Raw genomic sequence first — 13,248 nt, forward strand, 5'->3', positions numbered from 1 at the left:
TATATTTACTATTTATAATAAGTATTAAAACATTCGATGGGATAGGGGCTAAAATTTAGCCCTTGTCCTAAACACCCCCTAAATCACTATATGCCCCTTATTAAACCATGATTGGGTTAATATAGGAAAAATGTAAATGAAGAAAAATGGTTGAAGGAAAAAGTTATAGAAATGTGTTTTTTATGAGATAATATTTGAATACTGAAAATATAATGTAGAACCGAGGGAGCAGCTCCGGGCCTCATATTGTTCGTTTGTGATGCAAATACGTGGCTAGGAGAGAGTGTGACTGTGTGAGCGTGAGTGTTCCTGGCATACTACTGTCTGTAAAAAAAAAAGAGATTATCTATAATTCAAAGGAGAAGATAAGGAGAGATATAAAAGACCAAAATACTATATTATGAATGCTCTTTCCATAAAAAAAATCTGGTCAGCCTCCAATAAAATAAAATTTTATTTATTTATTGTAATATTATAATATAAAATGATAGTTAAAGATAGGTTTTGGAGATCATGTCCTTGCCCAAACCGATATGAATTATCAAATTAGAAAAAATATTTTTTTACAAATTTGAAAAATGAATTTATTTGATTTTAAAATAAACCTTACATGGTGAATGTTTGCACAAAACATGGAAACATGTTAACGGGAAACGAGAAAACCGTCTTCAGTCTATTTGACCAGATTCACACCCGCGACATTGAATTGGTTGTCTTATGATTTTCGTATAATCATCCGATTATTTTCTTATCTAACCAATTGCCTCTAAACACAAGTTGGTACTATATTTTGTTAAATTTAATTATTTGATATAAATATTCTGAGAGAAATGGAATACGATATTGGCTGTGTTAAACATGGTGAGATGGCTAGTGGCCACGGCTTGCCAGCTCGGATCCAAACCGATGCGGAGGCCAAGCCTGTGGTGTCGCAAAGCAACACATGCCTCTATAAAAGCTCCTTAGCTTCATTCGGTGGCTCAACTCCAAGCATTGGACTCCATCACTCCAGACATTGATTTACGTGGTTCTCATTATTTGAATCATTTTTATTTTCTGTGGATTGCTATGAATTGCACTCTGTCGGTGGTTTCATGGGTGTCTTTGAAGATCAGATCAAAATGTAATTATTTTTGGAATTTAAATCTCGTAATAAAATATAAATATTTTTTACTATTCACAGTACTAGTTGTCCTATTAATTACTTCTCATTTAATTTTTTTCTATTTTATCCTCACACACCCTTCCGCACTCATATATTCCTTGGTTATTATTTTCCTTTCGACCTTAGTATGTACTAACAACCCAAAAATTACATTTTTTTAATGAAAGTATTACTTTACTGCTCATTCAATCTGTTACCGTGGCCTTGGCTCGTCGAGAATTAATTGTCGTGACAAAACCCAACATTATTTCATAGGATATATATAATTATTAATATAATTTGTTTTATTACTTATTGAACTTTAAGCATAACTTACTATTGTTTTGTATATTTATATAAAAAGTTTGAATAAGACTAACTATTATCTATCAAATCAAAAGCAGAGGAAGTACATCCTGCTATCTATGGACCACGTATGAAAGAAGATGTAATAAAATTGACTAGAAGAGCCTACACGTGATATGTGGATCAATTCTAGACGGAGGGAATATATCGACCCATCCTACTTGATCGCGTAAATAGCTTATCCCAACTATGGATTGGTAATTTAGGGTCACTAGTTCAACAAAACGAATTAAGTTTTACTATAAAATAAAATTTAGTTTATTTAATTTAATTAAAATTAATCTAGAATACCTAAGGATAGACCCACCGCCATCCCCGATCCAACGATCAATTGCTCTCGTACGGCGTATCCCACTTTGAGGCGCATTGCGGAATATTCATGTGCGTTCAAACCCTTTGCAAAACATCCATGGCAGCCAATTATGGTGGCCCGTTTAGCCACGAGTTTGGCCCGGGTTTCCCGTTTCTGGTCTCATTGTGTACTCCTAAGGCCATCCCCATGCCTCCATGTCATCTAGTTTTTTTAGCATTAAATACATTGTCATATAAGCAAAAAATCTTATATGACAAGGGAGTTAATGAGGAGAGAGAAAAAAAGATGAAGAAAGCATTTCTCATGCAAGAAACCATCTCTGCACAAGAACCAAAAACAAAAACAAAGTGATAGGTGATAAAAGGAGAGAAGAGAGATGATTGGATGAAAATTTAATTTAAAGACAACATCTATTGAATACATAGTTTCTATACATAGTGTCTACTCCCTCCGTCTCAAAACAAATCAACTTTTCAATTTTTAGATATAATGTTTACCTCTTCGTCTTATTTAAAAAATTTACGATTAATAATTTTATTTTTATTAGATGATAAAACATGAATAGTACCTTATGTGTGACTAATTTTTTTAAATTTTTTTAAAAATTTTCAAATAAGACGGATGGTCAAATGCTCGACACAAAAATCGAAAAATTGGTTTTTTTAGAACGGAGGAACTATATGACATGACAAGTATGAAAACTACTTGATAGTTGAGATAACAAGCCAATATTTAACTGATGTTTATATTCCATTTACTAATTTAGTACTGATCGGCATTAACCAACCCCCTTGACCGACTCTCCCGTGTGATGCGCATTTTTTTTTGGGATAAAAGGCTTTCTTAGCCCTGCTTGTCAATGCTGCGGTTACCAGCTACAAGGTCCAAACATACAGCTGACAGCTGAATAAAAACACAAAACAGGTCTCCATGACCGAGGAACCTAGTTCAAAACAGCACCCAAAATCAAGAGAAAACTCTACGGTCTTCTTCCTCCAGCACGCAAACTTCTACTAATTATAGCTAATTTCTTGACACCTTCATGGATTTCTTCGATCATCTTCTCCATCGCCTGCTCTTCGTTGCCCTTTAGAAAAACTTTCCATTGCCTGAGAAGAGCCATAACACGGAAAACCACAATTAGGGGAGAAGATAAAAGTTTGTTTCTGAAAATCATATCATTTCGCACATTTCATAACGACCAACTCACTGCTGCCAGTAACGACAAACCCAACCTGCAATTCGAACTACCAGCCCTCCCAACAACCTGCCGTGTGATGCGCACGCGCGTCTCATGAGCACAAACGACATGCCTCCGTCGCGAGTCGCGACCTCATTGGGTTGCAACATCTCCAGTTGGAAGATCTGCGCGAACGATCGCGCACGGAACCGACCCGTGCTACCCGCCACCGTCCACGTCGTTGTTCCCCAGCTGGCCTTGTGTGGCCATCGAGCTAGCAGCACCGGCGTGCGTACCTGTCCGTCTGCTCATTTCAAGCGCCTTGATGACCTTTGCATGATGTTTTACACCCCCCTCGCTCTTCACCAGCGTCGATGCCACACTCCGCCACCGCGACGAGCCTTGCCAAGTTATCATCCATGATGCGGATCGGGGGATGCTGGATCCGGCCTTGGGGTGCCGGATCTGGAGGACCCTAGCTACCACCTCATCTAGCCATGCTGCACATGCATTCCTATTCTCGTTGACTCCGAGACGATGGAACAAACGGTATATTTATAAATAAAAAATATTTTATAAATAAAAACATTTATATATGTATTCTTAGATATTAAAGTTAATAAAAAAACTTCGGCGGAAAATATTAAAGTCAACTCCAAATTAATTAAATATTTAAATTTTGACTTATCAAAAATAAAGAAAAGCGAGTAGCTTGGGATACGCCTCCGGGGGCACCATCATTTCTGGCGCACCGTGTCTTTGGGGAAAATTTTCAAGGAAAAATATAAGAGCTCGACTACGATACTATCTATTTATAATCCAATACCAGTATTATCATTAATCTTGACCGTTGATTTGAAGTTCTATACTTGTAAAAAGCATTCTACTATCATTAGATTAGAAAAAATAAATGGTCTAGATTAGATCTACTATCATTAGAAAACATTATAGAATACCTAAAAATTATAAATATATAGTCAAATGAGTCATCTATCGCAGTTGCATTGGTGTCTTGGAATTACCATATTAATGAAAAAAAAAAGTATTTAAGCCATTACAACGGGATGAATTGGTGAGTCTAGCAAAATTACACGGGAAAATTTGGTACTTCAATTAACTGTATAAAAATTAAGAAATTGATAAGATATATCATGGTGAAACCTCTCACTGTACACACAAGAAGAGTTAATTTCGATCTACATTTGGTGAAACGAAAATAACAAATGATATTTGTACTGTACAGAAGGTAATATCCACGGTGGAATTTGATTGTTTTTGCTTCTCAAAGTGTAGATTAAATTTAATTTTGAATATTGTTTACACACTTACGACTTGAAAATATGTCTTATGAAAGTACTGAACATATTCTTCGATCCACATCGCCGTGTAATTAAGTGTTGACAGGATGTACCGCTATCTCCCTTCATGAATACCGAAACTCACGATCTCATATTTTTGCTTCCGTATATATATACCTACAAGTTAAAATTTAACTCTTAAAATTTAGATTTGATTTTAGGTTTTCCCATGTAGTTTATTTTCCATCCTTCACATTTATATCGTGAAGACACGTATATGAAAATTTTATTTATAAATTATTTTTCACTTATAAATATAACATTTACTTTTTTGTTTAAAAAAATCAAACAACTGTGTTCAACATAACTTGTACATGTTGAAATACACGGTAATTAGGACATATTACTCACTCTGTTTTAAAATATAAGGATTTATATAATTTAAATTTTTTTTACTAGAACATAGCATTTTGAGCACTATTAGTAACACATCCTTTTACCTCAATCACTCCTTATTTATTGGGGGATATTATAGTCTTTTCTTCATTCCTTTAATTCATGCTAAACAATATAGCAATATTTATATATGAGTATTTTTCCCATCTTTGAGAAGATACCACTTTATCATTGTTTTCTATGTAAAATTTAGTAACTTACAGTATATAAGAGGTAGCAAATTTTTTTATAGAAAACAGTAATACATTCTGCTACCTTATCAGGAATGGTAAAATTGTTCTTTATATATTAAAAAAAATATAGTACATATGTACTATTCCTACCGTCACATAATATAATAGATTGCATATATTGCAAAAATTAAAGAAGTATCAATATTACAAATCATGTAAAAAATAAGTGGCGAAAAACTAAAACATGTAAAAAGTTGATTGATATGAATAAAACAGTATAAAAGTTACTAGATAAAGAATAAAATATTGTCTTGGGATCTCAAGATCCTTACATTATGTGATAAATTTATTTGAATAATAAAATACCTTATCTCTTATTGGGCGGAAGGGGTAGGATTTTATATTTTATAAAACGGAAGGAGGATTTGCATGTTATCCCAATAACTCGAGCAACTGTGACTTGAAAGCGTCCATGTGTGCTTGTTGGAGCAAGGAGATGGAGATCTGCACCCCGTGGCCGTCGGCGGCACGGACCAGCGCCAACTGCCCGTCGCGGTTCAACCTGATCGGCTCCGTCCGTCTCGGCTTCCCCCACCCGAAGTCAGCGACGTCGTACGGACGGAAACCTGCCGAGCCGGACACGTTCATCACCCTGTCCGCGGGGCCCTTGCCGCGGGCCTGGCTCGGGAAATTCCACCCGGCTAGCGGATCCTCCGCCATTCTGCGGATCCCCTCCTGTAGCGCCGACGCGGCGGCCGGCAGTGCGCCGTCGGCGTGGACGTCGCGCACCGGGAGACTCACGCGGCACCCGGTCAGACAGGCCCCGAAGTACCCCGGGTCGACGGGAGGGTCGAGGCGCGCGCGGACGTCGGCGAAGAAGAAAACGAACACGTCGCCGTCGTCCGCGGCGGAGGTCTTGCACCGGGCGAAGAACGTCCAGGCCATCGCGAGGACGGCGACGAAGCTCGATGGAGGCCGATGCAGTGGCGCGCCGTGGGCTTCGCCGTGGGCTTCGCCGTCGCGGGCGATGAGGTCCTTTAGGCGTTCGAGTTGCTGTGCGTCCACGGTGAACGTCCGGCGGATGAGCTGCTTGCGTTCTCCAAGAAACGATTCCGCCTGAGGCACCTGCGACGTCAATGTGGTCCACGCGTGTTCTCAAATCTCATGCTACCTTGGGCTAGATTAGCTATGTATGTATGCATGGATTAGCGATGCACAAAAAGATGGGAAAATATGGCACGAAGTAACGTACAAGAGGAAAGTATGGCGCGAACTTGCGCAAGAAGCTCTTGTCGATCTCCTCACCACTGGACCACTTGATGACAGAGCGGTCGAAGCACGGTGTCGCGGTCGGCGCCTCGCCCCGGCACGCCGCCGCCCACGCCTCCACGAACATCCAGAACGACTTGCCATCGGCGACTCCGTGGTGCATCGTCACGCCGATCGCCAGCCCGCCCTGCAGGCGCGTGGCCTGCACCGCCAGAACAGGCATGGGCAGCCTGCCCATGTCCAGCTGAGGCACAAGGCTCTCCAACGTCTGCAGGTCCTGCGACTCGTCGCCCGCGAGGCGGCGGGCGTCGGCGTCGGACTCTGCCGTCACGAACTTGACGCCGCTCGAGGCGGAGCACGCGATGGCGAGGTCGACGGTGTCCTCCAGGTAGACGAGCTCGCCGGCGAGAGGAGCGAACCTCGGCAGCGTCAAGCCTAGGGACGTCCGGAGCGACCGGACAACGGTTTCGAACGGCGGCGAGACGCCGGCGCCTTCGTAGAACAAGACGTGTTGCAGCACCGGGACGGGGAGCCACAGCGTCTCCATCGCGGTGAGCTTGATCGGCTCCGGCGGCAGCGTGGCCATCGCCGGCACAGCCACGTAGCTGACGTCGACAATATTCACCGCTGGCATGAGGCCTAGCGCTCTGATCCTCTCAGCTCGGCTGCTTTGCATACTTTGGTTTTGCGACCTTCCGTATTGTACGTGAATGGAGACGCTTCTGCAGAAATGCGTCGGGTCGTCGGAATAAATACAGTGAAGTGGGAGACCTAGCCACTTCAGCCGCTCGCGCTCAGTGCATGGCTGGTGGCAGGCAACGTAATCACCCTGCTAGACGTCAGGATTCACATCATGTCTTAATGATAATATCATTATGAGATTTGCTCCGTCAAAAAAAATATCTCGAGTTACCGGTACCTCGAGTTATCAAACAGTTTCTCATAATTAGATTTAGCTGAGTAGTATGTGCACTATTACATCCAACGATCAGAAACGATTTGATATCACGAGGTATCGGTAGCTCAAGATAGTTTTTGTTACTTTTTATTGGACTGAAGCATATCTCTATCATTATACAGGGTGTCCACCTCCACCCACGCCTGGCCGCCTCAGCGCTCTTGCTACCTTGCCTCCATTCTCATTTGCCCACTCCGCTGCTGGATCTTAATTAGCCGTTGAGACTCCGAGACTCCGAGTCAAGGATTAAAGTGAGTGACTGTCTCAGCCCACAATGCCTCATTGCTAATTGCTATTGCTGGTAGAAGATACAACTAATGATTTGTGAGTGAGTGAATGTGAGAATTTGTTTGTCAATATTCAATAAATCGTCACTGCTCTCTCCATTCTTTTTTATATGGTGGGGTTGACTTTTAAATCTCTATTTAACCGTTATTTGAAATTTTAATCCAAACATAAAAAATTATAAGTTGTATTTAAAGCTTCTATAATAATAAATTATATTATAACAATATATATATATATTTAATAAGATAAATAGTTAAATTTAGACCTAAAAGTCAACGGCGTCGTATAGAAAATAAATGAAGGAAGCATTATTATAAGATTAGTATTGGGCTATTGGTAAAATATGAAGAAGAATTTGGGTATTGCATTGCTCTTCCGGTACCACCACGAAGCTAAAGAAAACATTGCACCCTAGTTTGACGCCGTTGATATTTTGATCTATGTTTGATCCTTCGTCTTATTTAAAAAATTATATAATTATTGATTTTTTTTATTATGATTTGATTTATTACTAAAGCAATTTTAAGTACGATTTATAATTTTTTTTATTACGTTTGGTTGGTGGTCAAGGTGGGATGAGATATGATCATCCATATTTTTAGGGATATGGTGATCGAGATTTATGTTTGGTTGGATGAATGGGACGATCTAATGTTTTGTTTGGTTGGATGGATGAGATAAGCATATTTAATTACTAATAAATAATAATATTAATTAATAAACATAAATATTATCCTAATTAGTACGAATTAACAATGAAATATATCTGTCATCACTAATTAACATTAATTTAAACTTGTTAATTACTAATTAATAACAAAACACACTAATTATCACTAAACAATCACTAATAAACACTGTTACTGAAGGTGGATGAGCTCATCCAGCCAATTTGACCGGATACACCCATCCAGATCTTTATGGAATATTCCTCTTCTAGGTCACCCAATCTAGCTTCGCCCGCAAAACAAACACAACAAAAAAAACTAGGTGGCCATCTCCCATCTAGACAAGTCCAACCAACCAAACACATCCTAAGCAATTATTTTATCCTGCTCGTTTTTCATTCCAATCCTATCTGAAACAAATCAAATTAGATTTATTTGGTCAGGATACATCTTCGTGTAAGACTACTCCTTTCGTTAACATGTTCTTATCCTAGCGCACTGGCCCGATTGTTTTGCTTTCTACGGTAAAAAGAAAAAAGAAAAACATGATAACCATGTGACTTCTGGTTGTTATCCGTGTCCTGAATAGTACACAGACACAGTACACTGACTCGATCTTTTTCCGACTATCAGCTGTTACCACGTGTAGTATCACGGCGCGTCGGCGCGGAACCCAAAATTCCGCAGCAGCATCCCGCCGGCGACAACGCCTCCATCGCACAGTTTAGCTGGGCCGTATAAAAGGCCGGCATTCCCAGTTCGGCACTACCTCAATGCAGGTCGGTAATGTTTCGTGTGAATGGGCTCAACTCTGACTGTGGCCGACGACGAAAAACAGCGTTGAATCAGATACCGGGCTAACCGGAACCGCCTACTCACGGCCCAAAGCCCTAAAACACCCCTCGCCCCCCGCGGTGCAGCGGCAGGTTGGTTCAAATTTCTGCCCAATCTGCGGGGTCGTCGTTGCATGCGGCCGGGCACGCCGGATGGATCCCACGACCTGGGGGAGTCGCGGGCGAGCTGGTCCGGATCCCATGATCTCCCGTGCGGGAAACGGTCGCGGTGGTCGCACTAGGTCCAGGTGACTTCTCTGTGAAACGGCAAGTGTAGAAGGCCGGCGGCCGGCTCATGGATCGCCCCGGCCAGTTTTGAATCGTTCCGCGCTGCGGCCTCGTATATATGCCCGTTCCAACCTGGTGTTTGTCCAAAACCAATCTCGATCTATGCTCATGGCACGTATAGTCTCGGTCTCGTTGCTGCACTTTGTTACAAAATGCATCAGATATTTCTTTGCAAAACAGGGTGCACATATCGTGAGCAGTTCCACATACTAAACGGTTATTCCCTCCGTTCTAAAATATAAATATTTATATAATTTAAATATTATTTCATACATAAACATTTTTATCAATTACTTCACATTTAAATTTTATCGAATTTTACCTAACCCACACTCTATTTTAGTTAGAGCATACTCCCATCCCAAAATAAGTGATTATTTTTGGAAAAAATATTCCGAAAATAAGGGACTATTCGAGAACTTACGAGAACTGGGATATATAGGGGCATGCATCATTATTGCATATATTTCTATCACCAAAGGAGAGAGGTATAGATATAATTTCACTTGATTACTAATTTGTTTTATTAGTCATTTATTTTGAAATTGAGGTCAATTTGTCTCATTACCTTTAATTTCTCACCATATTCATTTTATATTTAGTTTTATACTCCCTCCATGTTGTTTTTATATGACGCTGTTGACTTTTATGATTACGCACTACAAGAAATCACTCTCATGATAGATGACGTTCAATTTACGTCATAAACAGTGAAAATACGTCATGTTTTAGAATTTGTGACGTTCGCATGACAAAAAAAACGTTCATCACCTATCATGCGTCTCTAATCATGTTCTGTGACGAAAAATGTATTTTTTCATCACAAATCTAGTGACAATCCTTATTTCGTCATTAGTTTACCTGAGCCTAGAAAACATCATGGATTGTACTGCGGCCCGTTGAAGGCCTTGTTCATGAGCCAATTACAACCTATTTACAGGCCAAGCCCACCTAGATTTATGCCAAGCCCATTTAGCAATTCAAATTAATTCTAGCCCCAAATACCAGGTGGAATAAGACCATTTCAAAGGCCCGTATGACCTAATATTTGTACTAAATTAGCAGCCCATTAGATTTAGGCCTAGCCCATGTAAGGCACAACAATTAACACTGAATTTCAATTCATTTGAATTGTATCTATTTGTAGTAGTACCATTATAATAAATGAGTCAAACTCTAATGCCCCGATAGGTCCAGGATGTAGAGTATACAAAAAGCCAAATATACAGAGTATACATACAGTCAAAGGTATATAACACAATTACATCCAAAATACAACTAAATATACAACTCTTATACAAGAGCAAGACTAGCCTAATTTACAGTCAAGTCATGCCTATCGAAATACAAGTTTAGTCACAAGTTCATACTCTGTCCTCCCAAAGATATGGTGATATTGTTTGTCATGGTCTTGTAAGACACATCATCAACCTGTATGGCATTATATACAAAAATATAAGAAACATCGACAAATTGATCCTATTATGCATTTAGCACAAAAACATACAAGAGAAATGAAACATTGCACAAGTGTTGTAATTGTCTATCTCAGTTTACTATAATTTAAGTTGAAGTAAAGGTTGGATGCTATACTTGAGCAAAAATGATGGATCAATAGACTTGTTTAACCTAATTAATTTACATGATCTGCAATAGGGCTATGTTTACTAGCTTTCATGATAGGCATACATGTAATTCCAGCAATCTCAGATATCTACCATCCCATCTTATTCAAAATAGAAACATATACAAACTACTATATGCATGATGTCAAAAAACAGATATCAGTTTTGTAGTAAGAACACAACAATGGTTTAGCAAGAACATCAAAGTATGATTCTGCAATAGCGAAGAATATGGACGTACTGTTTGAGAATTAATTTTACTTAATGCTTTTTTCAAATGTACATGTCCCAGAATTTTTTTCATATTTAGTAGTTGCATTTTCAGAAGGGCCCCAAGTCCCTGGTGACTAACTTCTAGTTTGAACTCGTGAGGCGCATGGTAGAATATAGTATCTAACTGCTAGCTGTTTGAGCCAGTAATTTAATTTTGCATTTACCAACTATCTGCTTGATCTAATCACTTTATGACAATTTGTTGCTGCCTTGCTGGGTTGATGCTGATGCCACCATCAATCTGAAGTTCTGTGAGTATTTTAACCGAACAGCAAAGAAACATATCCCATTAGTTAAGACAGCTGATTGGTTTTTTAATACAAAGTATGGTATCTACACGAACAACATGAGACATATTTTTATTTCTAAATTCTCTTTGTACATATATGCTCCTAGTGCTGAGCTAGGTGCACTGATATAGCTTTGTTACCGTGAACAGCAATGACACCGGTACTGTATATAATGGTGGCTTATGACCTAGACAGTCCCATAAATAAATTCACAAAATCACAATTGACAATTAACAACTCAAAAAATTAATTCACAAATCACAAATCAAGCCATTCACAAATCAAGCAATTCACGTCTACATACAGACAGAGAGGAGTGACAGCCTCACACTCACTGTCTCACTAGAGTAGGACACTGATAAAAACTTGCTAAAAATCCTAAATAATCAGAACATCCCCCAACATGCTCCCGAACATATTTGTATAAATATTCACAACAATGCAACATTTCATCAAAAAATGCAATAAGTTGTGTCTCGGAACCAGCAAATGCCCAACTCATCACCACACAGCCCACCCCAAGTCATAGAAACGTTTATCAAATTGCTCGTATATTCAGACGTTTCTAACAACGAAGCATGCAAGATGAGCAATCTGTTGATGCAACGACAAAGAAACATCAATCTGAGACGTGTTGTAATTCCTAAACCAGGATACGACGAAGCAATGTGCTGTTCCAAGCGCGTGCATACCTGGATCCGCAGGTAGAGGCGGCGCACGTAGAAATCCTCCAGACCGAGGCAGATCAGCGCGTAGCCCTGCCTGTGCCAGAAATACAAATATCTCCCGTCAACCAGAAAAACAGCTAAAAATCACACTGCTACCGGCACAATCCGGATCCAGGCTGCAAAGAGCACCCAAAATCGATCGCCCAGGCCTACCTTGATGTTCTTGGCCTTGAACCAATCGATGAGCTTGCAGAAGAAATCCCTGAGCTGACCGAACGCAAAGAGCAGGCCGTAGCTGGGCAGCGTCGTCAGCGCCGTGGTGTACGGCAGCCTCACCATCTCGCCTTGACCCCTCCCTCACCCACCTCCCGGGGCTCCCTCCCTTCTCAACTGAAATCCTCCTTCCTCGGGTTCTTGGCAGACACCCCCGTGGTTTGTTCTTGGATTCCGAGATGGTGGCAGGCTCACCCCGGGGCCGTCGCAATCACTCGGGGCTGCTGACCCTAGATCCGGCTACCCCAGGGCCACTAGATCCATGCGCTGCTCGTGTCGTCGTCATCACCGCCCGTAGCATTGAGCTCCATGGTGACTGGTGAGGGGATGAGGAGGAGAGGAGACTGGCGGCTGAGGGGGAGGAAATGGCGGTAGGGATATAGGGTTTCTGCTGAACGTGATTATATACTAGTGTGGCGCGATCAGAGCCATCGGATTGGTGATCGACGGCCAGAAATAGTTGGGCTATTTGGGCCAAAACAGGCCTTCTTTCTTTCCTGTCTTCTTAACGTTTTTCTTTTCCTTTTTTATTTTGTTGCACTATTGTTAAGTAACACGTAAAAATAATTATCTCATATACACCAATGTATTTTTTTATATATAATAGACTGCCTATAAGTCATCTTGTAGAAGTTTCAAGAATTTTGGAATTGATTTACTATTTTCTATATGTTAAATGAATTTCTTGAAAGTGCATCTAGGCCCCTAATTTGTTTTGGTGATTAATGATCAAATGATGAGGACTAATGACGTGTGTGAGAATGTGAAGGTATAAATAGTCCTCATGAAAAAGTTTGTTGCGCCGCCCACGTGAAAAGAGAAGTAAAGTCGGTATATTCGTGTTGGCGCATGTATTTACTTTGAATTTGAGTCAACTAGGAATAT

General features: G+C 40.3%; 1 protein-coding gene across 1 annotated transcript; it reads right to left on the reverse strand.

Annotated features, from left to right (window-relative positions):
* Positions 1–5,286: 5,286 nt before the first annotated feature.
* Positions 5,287–6,833, reverse strand: LOC102700703 (phenolic glucoside malonyltransferase 1-like). Its single transcript, XM_006652825.3, has 2 exons — positions 6,183–6,833; positions 5,287–6,055 (listed from the first exon to the last, which is right to left on the reverse strand). Exons 1-2 carry the CDS (start codon positions 6,831–6,833, stop codon positions 5,363–5,365), a joined length of 1,344 nt encoding a protein of 447 aa, XP_006652888.1. The 3' UTR covers positions 5,287–5,362.
* Positions 6,834–13,248: the final 6,415 nt, after the last annotated feature.

This window comes from Oryza brachyantha, chromosome 4 (assembly GCF_000231095.2).
Source record: "Oryza brachyantha chromosome 4, ObraRS2, whole genome shotgun sequence".
NCBI classification, from domain to species: Eukaryota; Viridiplantae; Streptophyta; class Magnoliopsida; order Poales; family Poaceae; genus Oryza; species Oryza brachyantha.